The following is an 18,380-nucleotide window of genomic DNA, read 5'->3' as shown; positions in this document are numbered from 1 at the left end:
AAAATATATTGTGACAATAAAAAAATATATTGTGACTCATTTGTTAACGTCTAACTCTCATTTGTCACCTAAAAAACTTTATTTACTGCATACTATTTTTTGTTAACGTAAAACATTTTAATTTAAGAATGTATATTTTTGTCATGTTTTAAATAATTTAAAATATTATTTTTTGATAGCAAAATTTAAGAATGTTTTTATAAAAAAAAATTTAAATATATTTTTGTAGTTTAGCCTTTTTTAATCTAGTAAATATATTAATCAATGAATCATATTTATGCAATAAAATCTTTTAATTCGTCGTAACATCATTGGTAACATTAATAACTATGCGCTTAAGTTACCCCCCCCCCCCCCCAAAAAAAAAAAAAAAGCTATGCACTTAACAAATAGCTAGCTAGGGTGGCCGAATAAATATGAAGAAGGCTTGAACTTGAAGCTGAGTTTATAAACGTTGAATGTGTGCCTCCCAAATCATAAACAAGAAAACCAAAAGCTAAACACTATTCATATAAAAAACTATAGCATAAGATAATAAATTAGAAAATAAATAGTACTATACTATTGTAGTACCCTTTTTATTAATAACCTTTTCTTCCTATGTATCTAAGTATCTACGTTGTGTATGTGTGAGGCATTTTTGGCGTGTTCATGAAGTAAATAATAATGCCGTTAAAGATTTGCTCTCACCACCACCAATGGACAACCTAACCCAACAACGCTTGTTATTTTTTATGTGGGAGAGAGAAGTGTATAACAAGAAGCTGTGAACAGAAGTGTGTTTCACATTGATATGGGATGTACAAATCAGATGCACCTATTTGTTTGTTTTATTTTTTTTTTTCAAACAAACAATCACAAATCGGACGGTCCGATTTGTGAATTCGAAAAAAAAAATTTTAATGTTGAAATCGGACCGTTTGATTTTTATTTTAAAAAATAAAAAAAATACAAAATACAAAACGGACCCTTCGATTTGTAGTTTATTTTTTTCTCCAAACAAATCGGATCCTCCGATTTGTAATTTATTTTTCTCTTCAAACAAATCGGACCGTCCGATTTGAATAAAACACCATATCAAAAAAAAACACCCAATCTTCCAATAATAATGTATTACACATATATTTAAACAATATAAAAAAAATTAGCCAACCAAACAATGCCTTAACAAAATAATAAATAATAAAAAATACTATGTGCACAAAAAATCAGTAAAAAAAAGTTAGAAATAATAATAATAATAATAATAATAATAATAATAATAATAAAAGGCATTGCTTTCTCCAAAGTCCAAATGACATTATTTATTTAATTTCCATATCACTTAACATTCCCTCAAAGTCCATTCTGTGACTCTTCCTCTTCTGCTCCCACTTCCAACTTCCAACTTCCAAACTTGATTTTCCTTTTAAATTGTTATTATTTTTTAAAAAGGTTTTCATTTCTCAGCACTGTTTCTTGTTACTGCATTCTAACTGTCTTCAAATATATTATTCTTCTTTCCAACTTCATTTTAAGTAAGTTCATTTTCTTTGTATCAATATATATTGTATATAAATTGCAGAACAAATATATGTAATGTGTTCAATCTGTTGTTATAGCTTTGAATTCATGGTTACATTTTACTTCATATGAGTTTGAATTTGATCAATGTGCTAATGTTTTTGAATCTCACATTGTTAGGGAAATTAACCAAGTGGTGGAGTCACTGAACTTGATGATGCTACAACATTCAAACATCTTCATAGAACAAGATTTTCTGCTTCTGATTCAGATTCTTGTTCTTGTTCTTCTTCTCTTCCCTCAAACTACAATATCTGATCTACATTCAGAAAAGCAAGCACTCCTTGATTTTGCATCAGCATTTCACCATGGCAAAAAGGTGAATTGGAACATGAACACTTCAATGTGCAATTCATGGAATGGAGTTACCTGCAATCCCAAGGGCACAAATGTAATTTCACTGAGGCTACCAGGTGTTGGTTTGAGAGGTTCTCTGCCACCAAACACAATTGGTAAGCTCAATGGCCTCACAAGTCTTAGTCTAAGGTCTAACACATTGAGTGGCAAAATCCCAAATGACATTCTTGCCCTTCATTCCCTAAGGTTTCTATATCTTCAACATAACAATTTCTCAGGTGAATTTCCAAATTTTCTTCCACCTAGGCTTGTGCTTCTTGATTTGTCACATAACTCTTTCACAGGACAAATTTCAAACTCAATCCAAAATTTGACTAATCTAACTGGTTTGTTCCTCAAGAACAATTCACTTATAGGGCCTATTCCTAATGTAACCCTTCCTAGCCTTAAGGATTTGGATTTGAGCTTTAACAACCTTAATGGTTCAATTCCTTTAGCATTTCATAGGTTTCAATCTTCATCATTTGATGGGAATTTGATGCTATGTGGACCACCTTTGACAAAACAATGTTCCTCATCAAGTCCTCTTAGTAGTCCAATGTTGTCTCCACTAATAGTATCTCAAAATTCAAGTGATGTTTCCAAGAAGAGGCCAATTCTTGGGGTGGTGGTCGCTGCCGCCTTGGGAGGTTTCGGACTACTTTTTCTACTAGTTTTGATGTTGGTGTTGTATTTTCTTAAGAAGAGAGTTGGTGAACAAAATGAGGCACCAAAAGCAAGTAAACTTGGTGAGAATCTTAGGGAGGATTTTGGGAGTGGTGTGCAAGAACCTGAGAAGAACAAGTTGGTATTTTTCGGAGGGTGTTCTTATAACTTTGATCTTGAGGATTTGTTAAGAGCTTCAGCTGAAGTTCTTGGTAAGGGAAGTTGTGGAACAACTTATAAGGCAGTCTTGGAAGAAGGGACAGTAGTTGTTGTTAAGAGGCTGAAGGAAGTTGCAATTGGGAAGAGAGAATTTGAACAGCAAATGGAAACTGTGCAAAAGCTTGATCAGCATCCAAATGTTGTTCCATTTAGTGCTTACTATTATTCCAAGGATGAGAAGCTAGTGGTTTATGATTACCTACCATTTGGAAGCTTTTCCAAGTTATTGCATGGTAATTTAATGTTATTATGAACTTTTCTTTTGATTTCATATTCATAAGGTTTAATGATGAAAATTTTACATAACTTTTTCTTTTCTTAAATGTTTGCATGACTCATTTTTTGTGTAATCACTTGAAAATACAATATCATAGCTTTCCTTTTGATTTCATATTCTTAATAAGGTTCCATTATGGTTTACATAGCTTTTTCTTTTTCTTAAATTTTTTGCATGATTCATTTTTGTGTAACTACATGAAATTCAACATATGGTAAGTGAGTCACTTATTCTTTGTCAATAAAGTGATGAGTCTCAGGTGAGTACACAAAAAATGAGTTATTCTATCATTTATTATTTTTTATGACTAATTTTATCGTTACAAGATATTAGCATTAAAAAGATTTAAATTTTAATGGCTACATTAAAAGACAACTATAAAAAATTCAGGTTTTATTGGTAATAATGGATATGTAACTCACTAGAATTATTTTTTTTAAGAACTTGAGTCAGACAGAATTTTAGTTGCCAGAATGATATGTCATGATTATTAATATTTGGATGAGTAAGTTTTTCATAGCACTTCATTCAACCAAACAACTACCATGACTGTTGTCAAGGATTCTTACTATATCTTTTTAATTCTTACTATTTTTAACATACATTTCTATTTTGCTGGTTATGCCTTTTTCACCTAAACCTTGTTAAAAACTATGATAGGAACAAGGGAAACTGGAAGAACTCCACTAGATTGGGACACCAGATTGAAGATAATGCTTGGAGCTGCTAAGGGTGTTGCTCATATTCATTCTGCAAGTGGAAGGAAATTTGTCCATGGCAATATAAAATCATGTAATGTGCTACTCTTAGGTGATCTACAAGGCTGCATATCGGATTTCGGCTTAGCTCCTCTAGCGAGTTTCTCAGGCTCCTTTAGGAGTCCTGGATATCGAGCCCCCGAGGTTATTGAGACCCAAAAATCCACACAAAAATCTGATGTGTACAGCTTTGGGGTTCTCCTTCTTGAGATGTTGACCGGCAAAACACCGATTCAGTATTCAGGACATGATGATCCGGTTGATCTTCCGAGGTGGGTTCAATCTGTTGTTAGAGAGGAATGGACTGCTGAAGTGTTTGATCTTGAGCTAATGAGGTATCCAAATATTGAGGAAGAATTGGTGCAAATGCTGCAACTTTCAATGGCATGTGTTGCAATGGTTCCTGACACAAGACCCTCAATGGAGGAAGTTGTAAGGGTTATTGAAGAAATCATAGGATCCTATTCTGAGAACCAGACATCATTATCAGACAAGTTCAAGGGAACTCATGATTTCATTCCATACTACTGAATATATAATGGTCACATGGCATTATGTTTAGGAGGTTTGCATAAATTACCTAGATACTTTCCTAATGCTTATAGCAACAAATGAACTAAAACAAATAGTGAAGTTAGAAAATTACTTGTATGTTTGGGCATCTCCCCATTTCTTTCTTCATTATTATTTGTTTTGATTCATTCTTACCATTTTCTTTTATCTTCTCATGATTGCTTTAGTGTAATGTCTTATACCATATTTAAATAATATATCAAAATCTATTGTCAAGATAAAACCTGGAAGTTCTGTGATTTAGTGAATTAGCATCTATTAAAATAAAAAAATTATCTTCCTATCTTAGTTAAACCTGGAGAAGATACTATTGTTTTCTGTTGGAAATCGGTTCATCAATGACAATAAAAGTGGAATAAAATATTGCAATGTATTCAAAAACCTAATCATCAATTCATCACAAGAGTTGAGGAATTACAGCACAGTCATCATCACAAGTACTATTGTCTTATTCATGATGCCATGCTGAAGCATGAATACACAACATAAAGATATAAATATACTCTTCCCCTGTAACATATTTCTAAATGTTCAAAAAATTTGTCACACATATTAAAATGGCCCCCAATTTAGGCCAAACCTATTAGTATTTTCTGCCTAATGTGATGTTAATGCCTATTCAAGACCAAAAAGAATAAGTATACTGCCTGCTTCACCCAGTGTTAGAAATTCAATGAATGGTGGTGTTTGAAGAGTTTTGGTTAACCAAATCCTCACCACTAACATACTTAGCAACAAATGATATCAGTCGAAACGGTGCGCCAATAAGGGGAGCATCCATTAGTGGCACACTATCCTGTTCCACAATTTCAGCATCCTGCGGTTCCACTTCACGTACTTCATTGTCATCCAATGGGATCTGCACAATTTCTCCGGTGTCATCAGATAACGATGATGAGTTCGGAGTTAACCCAACAGCTTGCTCGCCGTCGATATAATCACGATCATTCCTCACTGATGCCTCTTGCAATGAACCTGACTCCTGAGCTGATACAGACTTAATCTCTGCAGATTCGGTTATATCAGAAGCCACCCCATCAGAATGAGGAAACACATTAATTGAATCAGGTCCAGCTCCTCCAGAAAGTCCAACTTCTGCATTGCGTCGATCCAGCTCAACATACAACATGTTAATCTGAGAAAAAAACAATGGACAAAGAATGCATTAGTATCTACATCTTATCCGATCAATCTAATATACTACTATTAAACCATACTACTATTAAACCGAATCTTCTAGTAAGTCATCGGCAATGCTCTCTTAAAAAATCCAAAAAGAACAAGGCACATTACATTCTCAACAAGTTCCGCATTCTCCAGCACCAATTTCTCCACCAACGTACAAGCTGCTTCAATTTGAGACTTCAAGTCCTCATTTTCAGAAGCACTTTCCTGTCCACCATTAAGCTAAATATAATCAGACATAAATAGCCAAGCAATTGAGGAGTTTCCCTCCTCCCCCAACTTGAACCACAAAGTTCCCACAGTTGATAGGTCTATATGGCCCCATTTGGCAAGTTGGTAACTACCTTAAGGACAGAAATGCATAAACATTGGGAGACACACTTGTTTTAAGGAAATATATATAAAAAAAAAAGAAAAATATCTGTCCTTGAACAAAATTTGCTTAATTTTTGTCCTAGAACCGGGAACGAGAACAAAGACTACTTTTGCCTTATCTTAGTTTCAATGTCTTTTGGTACTGAAACACTTACCAAACACAGCCATAACCATTCGTGCGCTATATCATTTGAATATAGGCCGTCATCGACCATTAGACAGCAGTCTCAAGTAGATTTTTAAGTATCAAATATTAAAACATTAAAGATCAATTCTGATGCATACAAGTATCAGTGATCCTCTCCTCCTTTTGGAAAGTAATTAAGGCCCATAAAACTTGTATAGTATTGTATAGTATATCCAAGAAACTAGACAAAAAATAAACCTTTACAGATGCATCAGCTGAGCGGAAAGATGAGCTGTTTTCAAGGTTCTGAATTGTTGTTTGAAGACTTGAGACATCTTCCCTCAGTTGCCGATTTTCTAGCAAAAGATTGTTCTTGAAATGTTCCAACTCAGCCACCTGCCAAACTTTGTTTTTAATTTCCATATCAGAATTAACACACTTTTATAAAATGTACATGACCAAACCCTAAACCATATTAATATTATTATCACTATTAGCTTCGCAAATTTTTTTAATCTGAATATAATCAATATACATATGCATGTTTTTAATTTTCTCATACCCATCCAAATTCAAAGTCAATAAATTCATTTTGGAACAGAGGCTAAAGAGCTTTAGCAAATCGGCTCACTTGCAAGGGCAGCTCACTCTATAGTTATACTACAAGCTAATGTCTCAATTGAGCTACACAACTCCCAAAAAATAATGATAAGAATTCCTAAAAACAATAATCACTAATACTAGTACAATACTTGTTCACTAGGTTATTCAACAAGAAATATTCAGATATGTGCATAAGGTACAGTACATACCTGTCCTTGGAACATGGTAATCTTTCCATTCAGGTTTGAAATATCTTCTTTAGTTGATTTCTGCAAACAAAACACATGACTTCCTCCGCTAAGTGTCATTCACAAATCACAATAAATAGAATTTAGCACAATTGTATGGATTAGGATGACATCATATAAAGGTCAGAGGTAAACATAATTTCTGTTCTGAAAATTTTAACTAAACAAGTATTTCTGTTAAGGACAGAGCTCCTAATGGAATTAAAGTTTAAAGAAACAGATTCAAGGGTATTTACAGGGATGGGTGTGTTGATAACTAAAGCTACGTTTGTTTACAGAGACAGGACACTAACACAGGGACATAGAGACACAAAATCGTGTTTGACAGAAGAGACATAGACAGAAACAGTGTGTGCAGAGACACTGAACTAGTGTATTTTGTGTCCATCCTGACAGGAAGAACATGGGGACATAACTTATTTTTCATTTTTTCTTTCATGTTAATTTTTCATAATTATATTTTTTATTATTATATCTTTCATCTCAAATTTTTTTAATGAAAAAATATAAGAATAAATTGGATTTTCATAATTTGTTCTAGTTTATCACCAAACAGAATACAAGAAAACAAAATTTTGTGTCTCTGTCCCTTATATCTTGTTCTTAGTGTCTTGTCTTGTCCTGTTCTCAGAAACAAACGCAGCCTAACTGCTGAGCTGGCCAATAGGTGCATGAGGAATGTGATGATGCGGTAAATGAGCAAAACTGTTTTGAGGGGAAGCGGGATATTTATAGGGATATGAGAGTGTGGCAGAGTAGACTGTAATTTTGACTGGGAATTGGGAGAATAGAGCTGCTCCATGGTGCTCTGCATTTTTACTTTCTCCTATTGCCTTTTTCCCCCTTACTTTTCTTCCAAATTCCTCTTTACTGAATCTTTAATATTAGGAAGAGGTAGCGAGAAATACAATCATCATTTTCTTTTGTTTGTTCTCTACGGTTTCTATCTGTTTCTTTATAACAAGTAACAGCACGATAAGGATGCCAGAGCACTGAATATCACATGTAAGATGAGTTTGCTGGCCAATTGTTGACCCTATTATATAAAAACTATCACTTTATAAGTACAATAGTAGTTTCTACCAAGGGAAAACAATTGTGAAACAGTTTTTAAAATATTATTATAACATAACCCTATACATTTAACATGATGAAGTGCCTTAACAGTAACTAATTTCATTGCCTGACACAGAATTAATGCTAATAGATGTCATTCATTAGCATATAAAGATCAGCAACCTACTCATGATGCTAAGATAATTTAAAAAACTAATTTAACATAAGAAAGCCCAAGTCATTAGCAATGCTAATTTCAATGCAATAATACTTGGGAGAATAATCTTGCTGTTACCTCATTCTCAACAAAGGAACTCAAATCACTCTCAAGAAGATTAATTTTTTCCAGTAAACTCTCCTGTGGAAAAAGGTATGTCAGAGTTAGACCTTCAGCCAACTTCCATTAAAAAAATAAGAGCAGGAAATGACAAAGTTGATGGAGCAATTTGTACCACTTTAAGGCTCAAAATTTCTTTTTCACTCAGCAACTGCTTGGTTTCTTCCACCAATCCAACCTGAAATGTGAAAACAATACAGGAAATGAATTATCTAACAACTAGTTCTTAAAATTCGATGCTCCCAAGTTTTGGAAGTGAAAAATAATTCTCAAGCCATTCACCTCTTTTTGAAGCATGGAACTCTTCTCACTCTCTAATTGTGCAATTCTCATTTCCAAACCAACCTGCAGGTGATCCAGTTAGGCATGCCAGGCCAGCAATCAGTAGCGCAACACATATAAGAAAAATATTCCAAATATTAGTCAAAATTGTTCACTCAAATTGATTCACCTGTTTTTGTGTGTGGAATTCATTGTCACATTTTAATTTATTGATAGTCTCTTCCAAGGCTACCTGAGTGGCCTTTTCCACCAATCCAGCCTGAATACAATACAAAATTAAATATGAAAAATCTTAATAACTTCACAGACTCAACACTCCGAAAAGGACACAATACTAAGTCTTTCACCTCTTTTTCAAGTATGGAACTATTCTCACTCTGTAATTGTGCAATTCTCATTTCCAAACTAGCCTGCAGGGGATCAGGTTAATCATGCCAGTCAATAGCCAAACACATATATAAGAATAATAATAATATTCAAATAAGAGAAGAGAGCTATCCAGACAGTCATTAAACCGTAAATTCAAATTCAAAACCTGTGCAGAAAGGGAAGCGAATAAATGATAAAAAAAACAAGCAATTTATTTACATAAGTAGAAAGCAAGCCTAGTTTTAGCTATTTTTCTTAAATTTCTTTCAAGATAGCTTATTGAGAAGGTAAACATGAAGCCACAATAATATATACTCATATATTAAACATTCTCTGACAAAACTCAAATATATTACCTCTTTCTGAATGTGTTTATCACATTCTTCTTTCAATTTTTTAATTGCATCCTCTGATATGGTCTGTAGATTATCAAAATGTTTGTGATTTAAACACTTGAATACTTGAGAAAATCTCTAAGCTGCATTTTTAAGTAACTTACCGCTTTTTGAATATGCAAATCATTTTCTTCCTTCAATTTTCTTATTGTATCTTTTGATATGGCCTGATTGAAAACAGGGTACACATATTAAGAGAAATAGATTGGATAGGCTAAAAAGCAGGATAAACATATAAAGAAAGAATGAAAATATATGCCTTTAAAATTTGGAAGATGTTACCTCCATCTGCAAGTGCATATCGTTTTCTTCTTTTAATTTTCTAATTGTAGCTTCTGACATAGCCTGTGGAATGATCTCTACATATCATAAAACATTGAAACAAAAAGGCGCAAACCTAGGCAAGCTATTTATAGATAAAGTGTTACCTCATTCTGCATATGCATATACTGTTGTTCCTTTAATTTTCTAATAGTATCTTCTAATTCAATCTGTGGAAAGATAGACTGTGTTAAAACTTCAAAGAAATTGCAAGATAAATATTTAATAGTTAACAATTTAACATATGTCACTCAGATCTTTAGATGACATTAAAATAAACTACCTTTTTTTGCATATGGATGTCATTTCCAGAATTCAATTTTCTAATTGTCTCTTCCATCATGCCCTATGGAATGGCAGGCTATACTTGTTATTAAAAGTTGAAACACAAGCACAATAACACTGGATAGATTAACTCTTGTACAAAATATTACCACTTTCTGAAAGGACATATCTTTTTCTGCTTTTAATCTCTTGATGGTCTCTTCTGACTTGGCCTGTGGAATGATACACTGTGTCATAAAATAATTGAGATATAATAAAACAGAGAATAGACATTTCTCAAATTAAATATTACCTCTTTTCGAATATGCATATCAATTTTTTTATTTAATTCCCTGATTGTCCCTTCTAACATGACCTGTGGAGTGATACCACTGCTCATGTCATAATACTTTGAAACATAATAAAAATAAAGAAAGATAGTTCCCAGAAAAATTTTACCACTTTCTGATTGTGTATATCATTTTCTTCTTTTAGTTTCCTTATTGTATCTTCTAATGTGATCTGTAGTGTAATATGTGTATCATTTACTTCCTTCAAATTCCTGATCGTCTCTTCTGACATGGCCTATGAAGTGATACACTGTCTATGTCATAGTCTATTGAAACAATAAAACGAACAACAGGTGTTTCCCAGATAAAAAGTTTACCTCTTTCTCAATCTGTATATCATTTTCCTCTTGTAATTTCCTTATTCTATCACCTAATATGGTCTGTAGAGGGATGCAATATACATGTTATAAAATGTCAACATAGGAAATAAATTTCTCAGGTGAAATGTTACCTCTTTCTGAATTAGCACATCGTTCTCATCTTTCAGCTTCCTGATTGTCTCTTCTGAAATGGCCTGTGGAAATACAAGCCATACATAATAAATATCTGAACCTGTAACAGAAACCACTGCATATATGGAAAATAACACTCTAGTAACATCTTACCAAATTCTGTTTGAGCATATCATTTTCATTTCCCAGTTTAAATACCTCTTCTGAGGTGGCCTGTCAAAATGGTAGTTTCAATTATTTGGCAATAACCCAATAAGCTCATGTCTAAAAGCACTCACGTTATACAGATTTGAAGCTAGTATGTATGAAACAGACAGAGAAAAGGGAGATCCAACTTTATATGAGCAGTTATACAACCAGTCCATAATTATTTTTTATTGAAAGAATAAGTATCACGTTAAAAAATGCTGAAAAAAGGAAAGAGTGGGTCCTGTTTCATGATTGGGTGTTTTGTGTTTTCATGATTGATATTGTTTATGTGAGCATTAATAGTTCAATCATAATCGCTCCAAGAGCAATAGCGTTGAGTTAAATCACCTTTATCAATAGGAAAACAAATTACATGGCATGTAACTATACAATTTAATGAGGACAAGGTTACTCAGTGTGCTCGACAGTGAGACATTATAGGATCTTTGCCATTTACAGCTTGTATGGAAAGCTGCACATGCCTAGAAACACTATTAAAAAGCTGAATCAGGAAATACCAGGTTGAAACTAAAGTTATATTTTTCAACAAGAGATGGCAACAATAGCATGGATTCCTTTCATGGAAAAATGAACCATTACAAAATATACATATCACACTTGAACAGTGAGCATAAAACCTCAAAACATATGTAAAAATCTGAATTGACTGAAAGAAAACTTACACATTCTTTACCATTTGGCAGGTGTCCATTTGAATCCATGACCATATTTCTGTTTTGGCCATCTGCAGACTCCAAGTGTTGAGTACCCTCATCTTCTTCATTCTTCACCGAAATCCGATCTAGGTTTGGGTTTTCCTCAACCCCTCTCCAATCCACATTCTTACTTGGCTCATCTAGTGTTGCCAAATTATGAGCAGGCTCATCATTACCATTATTTATCAGATCCTCATCCCTAACTGCTGTTCCTCCAAACACATTTGTACTTCGCTCATCAGCAGTCTCAGAAATATCAGGATGATCAACCTTGCCATTATTTACCAGATCGTTGTCCCTAGTTGCTGTTCCGCCATCCACATTTGTACTTTGTTCACCAGCAACATCAGTTACACCAGCACGCTCATCCTTTTCAGTATTCACCAGATTCTGATCCCTAATTGTTGTTTCTCCCACCCCATTTGAATCAACTATTACAATTTTCTCACCTGCGGCAGCATCCAGTTGCTCAATCTTAGTTTCTTTATCTCCTACTCCATTGTCCACATTCTTACCTTGCTTGTTCTTTTTCTTCCTGTTTTTCTTCTTTCTCTTGTCATCCTCCATCTAACCAGCTCAAATTCTCTATTCCAACTTCTAATATGCACCTCTTCAAAAATTTAAACAAAAAAAATAAACAAATAAATAATACAACTTTCAGGTTCAGAACCCAAATGTTGGCACCACAAGTGATAAAAAGCTAGTTTCTAGTAAACCCAGATATAAAACTCAATTTAATTGGAATAAGTGCCAAGTTCAGGATCCAAGACAGATTCCACATTCTATCACAATTCATCAGAATAATATCTAACAAGAGCGAACAGAATCTACAATGGAAAAGTTAACAACTCAGCGAAAAACAAAACTAAAAACTCAAAAACAACCAACGAATAGAGAGAAATGGCTTACATGTGGAAATGGGAGGAGCCAAATTGGGATCAAATTGGAAAGGGAGGGAACAAAACAGAGAAAGTGTTGTTGAGTTAGCGTAATGTGCAAAACTCGCGTTGAATTTGCAAAGTAACAACGATTCGTGGGTTCAGTGAGAAACAATTGTGTAATGTAATTGAAATTTTCCGAAGGATAGGGCTTATGCTTTTGTGTGTTGTGCAATGCGTTGCGTTTTGGTGTGCATGGTGTCGTGTGCACGCGCGTTTTTAGCGTTTCACTGTGTTTTTTTCTGAGAGCGCTTTCCGATTTTGCAACGTAACGATATCTTGCGTTTCGTCCTTCAACTAGAAAAATCCAACGGCAATGAAACCTCCCATTTGTCGTTTACCTTGTACACTTCAATCTAATAAGAAAAACAAATAGTTCGATGCTTTATTTTTAATCATCAAACTAATTTATTTTTTTTATTTTGTTTTTCAATTTCATATTAGATTTTATTAAAAATTTTAGATGAATCAGTCTTCTCATTATTTAATAAACACATAAAAATCTATAAAAGTTCTATAATTTTTCAGGTAAATCATTCTTATATAAATGAGTAATTATTATTATTATTATTATTATTATTATTATTATTATTATTATTATTATTATTATTATACTGAAACTAATTTTGTCAGAGAAGATTTCCAATGATGTGTCGTCACTCACTCTTCTTATTTTATTTTTTCAACTTTTTTTAACCCAGGTCATGTATGTGAGTGATATCCAATTTAAATTATGCATATCCTTCTTTATGATTGACTTAGATGGTGTTTAATGCATGGCATTTCTTGTGCATTGAATAATTTAGGGCTTGTTTGGGATTATTTTCAAAAAAAAATTGAAAAAAATAAAAATAATTTGGTATTTGAGTATCTCATATAAAAATAATTTTTTAGTTATCAATTATATTTAAGTATAATAATATAAAATTATTTATTTATTTATTATATTAAAATATTTTTTAAGGTAAAAAGATGTTTTTAAAAGAATAAAAAATTGTAACTTTTAAAAAAATATTTTTTATTTTTCAAATTTTTTATTTAAAAAGTCGACAAATGCTAAAAATTTTAAAAATATTTTTATTTAAACAAATTATTTTTTTATTAGTTAATGACATCTAAATACACACTTAATCTTCAATAATGCATTTGATTCTTTTTTATTGCTTTGATTAATCTTTATTGAGTTTTCTAATCTATTATTTATATTATTAAAATTGAATTTTTTCAACTAATAGAATAGCTTATGCGGCACATTTTGAAGGTATTATTTATTTACTTATTTATTTATTTATTTCATAGTGGTAAGAATCGGATCGGATCGATCGGTTCGACAAAAAAATTGGTGAACTAGACTCCTAACTGATCCGATCTAATTTTTGAACAGCTTAAGAAATAGAACCGGTCAAAATCGGTGAAAATCGTCCAAAATCGATAAAAGTAAGTTTAATCGAACCGTTCGAGAGAAAATTCTAAAATTGAAAAAAATATAGTTTAAATTTGGGTCTTCTTTATGTATGCATACTCTTCTTGCCACTAAACTATGTCCTTTTTTATTATTTTAAATGCTAATTATTAATTATATAGTAAAAACGTACAATAATTTTTTTAGATATTATTTTAATTTTATATTCACTTATATTTAAATTAATTATATTTTTTAATATTCATAATTATTAATATAAATGTAATTAAATATGTATAAATAAAAATATCAAATATTTTTATTAATTACAATATAATTATTTTTTTATAATTATATGATATTTATTAATATTATTTTTCAATAAATTATATATAGTATATAACAATATAATAAATATAAACTAATTAATTAGTTATTAAAATAAAAAACATTTAATTTTATATGAAAATAAAATAAAAAAATCTTTATTATGAAAAAATATTAAAATTTTATATACTTATTTAATAATAACTAAATTATAACTTATTAATTGTAATTTGTTGAAACTGAATTGTTTTTAAAATATTAGTGAAGATATATATTTTAAATTTTAATTTTAGGTTTTGGATTATTTTTTATTTTTTATTTTTTATTTACGTAGGACCAGTTCTGCCGATTCAACCAATAACTCATCAGTTGAACCAATAAATCAGTAAATTAGTAATCTGACCGATTCAATTCTGACAACTATGATTTATTCAATTTGATAGAGATAAATATTAAATTATTTAATTTTTTGTTTGACCACATTAACTATAACTAATCAATTACATTAATTATTTAATTTAATTGAAAAAATGAATTGATTTTGTTTTAATTTGCATTAATTTTTTTATCTTAAAAATCATTAATCAAAATATATAAGAGTGTCATAATTAATAATTTATTTGATCTATAATTAATCAATTATATTAATTATTTGATTTGACTGAAATAAATAAATTATTTTCATTTTAATTTACATAATTTTTTATTTTATGTATTTTGATTAATAATTTTTAAAAGTGTTGTAATTTTTATGTGACATATTTATAAGATATTTTTTTATTTAACTTATTTTATTGACCCAACCAATTATTTAATTTATTATATCAATTATTTAATGTAATTAATTTAAATATATGTTATTTAATTCAATTTATTGTTACGTTAATGTTTGAGTTGTCGTTTACCAAAAATATTCTCTTCATTTTCTTTCTTAATCTTAAATATTTTGATTTTAAATTTTATTTTTGTCCCCAACGTTTGAGGTAAGTCTTATTTGTGTCTCTAACGTTTAAATCATCTTATTTATATCCCTAACGTTTGTAAAAGTGATTCAATGTTATCCTACTATCAATTATACTAACAAATCAGATTATATTTTTCAACTATTTTTACTTGGATGTCTTCATTCTCAATTAGGTCTCACTTGGATGTGTTCGATTTTAATATTATATCCACTATTTGTGTTTAGATTCAATTATGTCCCTATAAAAATCAATTATGTAAATGTTGTAAGAATTGGTTTCAACTTTGGATGAACTATTTTCGAAGTGGATCATCGATTCTATCATAGACATTTGTATTCTAACTTAAAGAAAATATTTTTAAAACTCAAATTAAAGCGATCATGATGTATAATTGACGGCAGGATAACATTGAATCACTTTTATAAACGTTAGGGATACAAATAGGACGATTTAAACGTTAGGAACACAAATAGGACTTACCCCAAATGTTGGAGACAAAAACGATACTTTACTCTTTTATTTTAATATCAAATCTAATATTTCTATTAATATTTTTTTGCAATTTATTGTCTAATAGTTATATGTCCACCATCAATTATATCATCGTCAGACATCGTGAATATTTTTTAATTTATTAAAAAGTTACAATTTCATTCCTACATTTTTTTTATTTTATCTATTTCTGTATTTCATAACATTCACGATAAAAAATCAATTGTATTAGAAAAAAATATCATTTTTTTACCAATTACGCTTTTAATTGGAAGTACTTTTTTCTCTCCCACAACACATTATTTTCACTGTTTATTTTTTTATAAACTATAGAACATCATTATTTATTAGTTTTCTTCTATTTTTTATTTTATTTTTTTATTTGAGTTTTTATAATTTTTTATTATAAATTTTATCATTTTTATCTTATACAAATTAATTTATCATAATTTTTCACATATTGAATCTTCTTAATGTTTAAATTATATTCATTACGTGCTTAATTCTATTTTTAATTTAAAAAATTAAGTGATAAAATAACATCGATGAACACTTTTGTGTATCATCTTCTTCATCTTCTTGGCTTATCTTCCTTTTATAGGAATAATGAAAAATTATATACAACTAGAATGAGACCCCTATCTTACACGAACTTAAATAAATGATAACAATAATTAATAAATATTATAAATATTTTAAATACATAATTATAAATATGATGAATAAAAAATATTTTATGAAACAACGGAAGTTTAATCACATGAAAATATACATAGTAAATTTATAAACATTAAAAATTTGAAGTTATTTATAACGATATATAATGGTAAAATATGAGTTTTGGTGTCTAAATTTTTTTTAATATTTTTTTTAATTAACTCCTCCACTTAAGTTTCTCTCCGTTTCTTTCCCCTCATATTCATGTTAAAGCAACTTTACACTTACTCCCCTTAATGCAATAACCTTCACCAATGGTCTCTCACCACCTACTGCCATTTTTTTCATCTCATATTTACATTATTAGAGCAACTTCATACTTGCATCACTTTGATGTAACTTCACATTAATAGGACAACCCCATTTGAAGATATCACAAATAGAGATGTACATTCCTAACCATCAATATTTTGCCTCAAAAACTATATCTAAATTAGGTGTACAAAAAACAAATACTATAGGTTATTCCTACAATATTGTAAACTATAAGTAATAACTTTTTCATTTCATCCATATTTTGAATATTATTATTATTATACTTTTATTCTAATGTACTCTTAATAGCTATGATTTATATAAAAAATTACTTAATTTTTGGTGAAATTTAAATACATTAATCTCATGCTAATAATATATTATTTTTTAAATATTAAAATACTCATAATAGTAGTGGAGTTGGTCCATTGGTGATAATAACGTTAGTGGGTGTAAATGATATTTTTTAAAAACTGTAGTTCATGCTTAGTGAACATTGAATTATTTCTAATATAATGTGTTACATATATCTATAATACAATGTATTATGATTGATAATTATTTATAACAATATATAATGACAATACTACGAGTTTTAGTGTCCAAATTTAAGTTTCAATATGGCCCTTAATGAGAGAGAGGTTTATTATTTGTACTGGAGAGTTTCAGTACGGGTTATGAGATGGATCGGGGACTTGCGAGTAACGATCGCCGGATTATCTAACTAGAGCAATGAGGGGTGGTACCTGCAAAGACACTCAGACACTCAAGTCAGAATGAATCTGAGAGGTATAAGGTGTGGAATGAATGGCGTATCTGAGGGGGCCTTAAGCTCCCCTTTATATAGCTTAGTAGTAGTTATCTCATATTATCTTATCTTGCTAAGATAAGGGAGGTATTTGAATTTGAATATCGGTTGGAGGATGTGGGGCTGTTTTGGGCCGGTTAGAGGAAAGGGTGCCGACCTCGGGTGTTTGGGTCAGAGACCGTTTCAGTGTGGGACCCGAGGGTCGGGTTCGTAACAGTTACCCTCGGAGCGAAAGAGCGAGCTTGCTCGGTCTCGTTGCTGGAGGAATCTTTGTTTGCCATTTGTGGTTTGGCAAGAAGATCCTTTGGTTTTCCTGGTCGAGTTTGGAAACTCAGAAAAACCCAGGCCGTTCCATGGTCGGGCGCGGGGCGTGTCATCTGGGAGATAAAAACCGTTTCGTGGTCTTGGTCGCTTTGCCATACACCTGTTGCCTTTATCGTGAGGGCTTCGTCAGTCGCGCTTTCCCAAGTGTCTTAATAACAATATATACGACAGGACGCTTGGGTTGCTTTTTCATTTCTGCCCTTCGCCTTTTTGTTTTCTTTGGGGCGTTTTTGTCTTTTTACTTCTAAAATTATTTTAATTTCTTTTTATTTTATCCCTTGTTTGTTTCATTTCTTCTCTATTCCATGTGTTTCATATTTTTCCCTTTCTGTTGTCTCGTATTTCTTCTTCAGCATTTTCTTAGTGCCTTCGTGCTGCTTTCTGCTTCGGTTTTTTATAAGGTTGGTATTTTTCTTCCTCTTTTTGCACATGTTTTGAGTATCTGAATGATTTTTGCTTTCTGCATTTTCTCTATACCGGGACTATTTTTT

General features: G+C 31.0%; 2 protein-coding genes across 4 annotated transcripts; one reads left to right on the top strand and one right to left on the bottom strand.

The window, feature by feature from the left end:
• Window positions 1-1,294: 1,294 nt before the first annotated feature.
• On the top strand, window positions 1,295-4,615 carry LOC112797243 (probable inactive receptor kinase At5g58300). The gene is made up of 3 exons (XM_025840070.3): window positions 1,295-1,517; window positions 1,684-3,017; window positions 3,722-4,615. The coding sequence occupies exons 2-3, from the start codon at window positions 1,718-1,720 to the stop codon at window positions 4,348-4,350; spliced, it is 1,929 nt and encodes a 642-aa protein (XP_025695855.1). The 5' UTR covers window positions 1,295-1,517; window positions 1,684-1,717; the 3' UTR covers window positions 4,351-4,615.
• A 128-nt stretch (window positions 4,616-4,743) lies between these two features.
• Window positions 4,744-12,867, bottom strand: LOC112797242 (uncharacterized). Of its 3 annotated transcripts, none has more exons than XM_025840067.3 (22): window positions 12,571-12,867; window positions 11,629-12,271; window positions 10,910-10,969; window positions 10,756-10,818; window positions 10,622-10,684; window positions 10,414-10,539; window positions 10,268-10,330; window positions 10,125-10,187; window positions 9,974-10,036; window positions 9,798-9,860; window positions 9,652-9,714; window positions 9,474-9,536; window positions 9,331-9,393; window positions 8,953-9,015; window positions 8,775-8,864; window positions 8,606-8,668; window positions 8,439-8,501; window positions 8,282-8,344; window positions 6,892-6,951; window positions 6,338-6,475; window positions 5,686-5,784; window positions 4,744-5,527 (listed from the first exon to the last, which is right to left on the bottom strand). In XM_025840067.3, exons 2-22 carry the CDS (start codon window positions 12,226-12,228, stop codon window positions 5,063-5,065), a joined length of 2,457 nt encoding a protein of 818 aa, XP_025695852.1. In that variant the 5' UTR covers window positions 12,229-12,271; window positions 12,571-12,867; the 3' UTR covers window positions 4,744-5,062. The 3 variants fall into 3 exon arrangements, with proteins under 3 accessions (XP_025695852.1, XP_025695854.1, XP_029153775.1); XM_025840069.3 differs by having other exon boundaries at window positions 11,640-12,271; window positions 12,571-12,792; XM_029297942.2 differs by lacking the exon at window positions 9,331-9,393.
• Between the last annotated feature and the right edge of the window lie 5,513 nt (window positions 12,868-18,380).

The sequence above is a fragment of the Arachis hypogaea genome, chromosome 4 (genome assembly GCF_003086295.3).
Source record: "Arachis hypogaea cultivar Tifrunner chromosome 4, arahy.Tifrunner.gnm2.J5K5, whole genome shotgun sequence".
Taxonomy (NCBI): domain Eukaryota; kingdom Viridiplantae; phylum Streptophyta; class Magnoliopsida; order Fabales; family Fabaceae; genus Arachis; species Arachis hypogaea.
This window is presented reverse-complemented; position numbering and strand designations above follow the sequence as displayed.

Bases quoted from the DNA above. Each gene is read 5' to 3' on its own strand.
- LOC112797243 (XM_025840070.3), top strand. From the start codon at position 1,718: ATGATGCTACAACATTCAAACATCTTCATAGAACAAGATTTTCTGCTT. The intron at 3,018-3,721 runs GTAATTTAATGT...AAACTATGATAG, and splicing joins CTTTTCCAAGTTATTGCATG to GAACAAGGGAAACTGGAAGA.
- LOC112797242 (XM_025840067.3), bottom strand. From the start codon at position 12,228: ATGGAGGATGACAAGAGAAAGAAGAAAAACAGGAAGAAAAAGAACAAG. The intron at 10,970-11,628 runs GTAAGTTTTCTT...CCATTTTGACAG, and splicing joins TGCCAAATGGTAAAGAATGT to GCCACCTCAGAAGAGGTATT. The intron at 9,394-9,473 runs GTAAGTTACTTA...GATAATCTACAG, and splicing joins ATTTGCATATTCAAAAAGCG to ACCATATCAGAGGATGCAAT.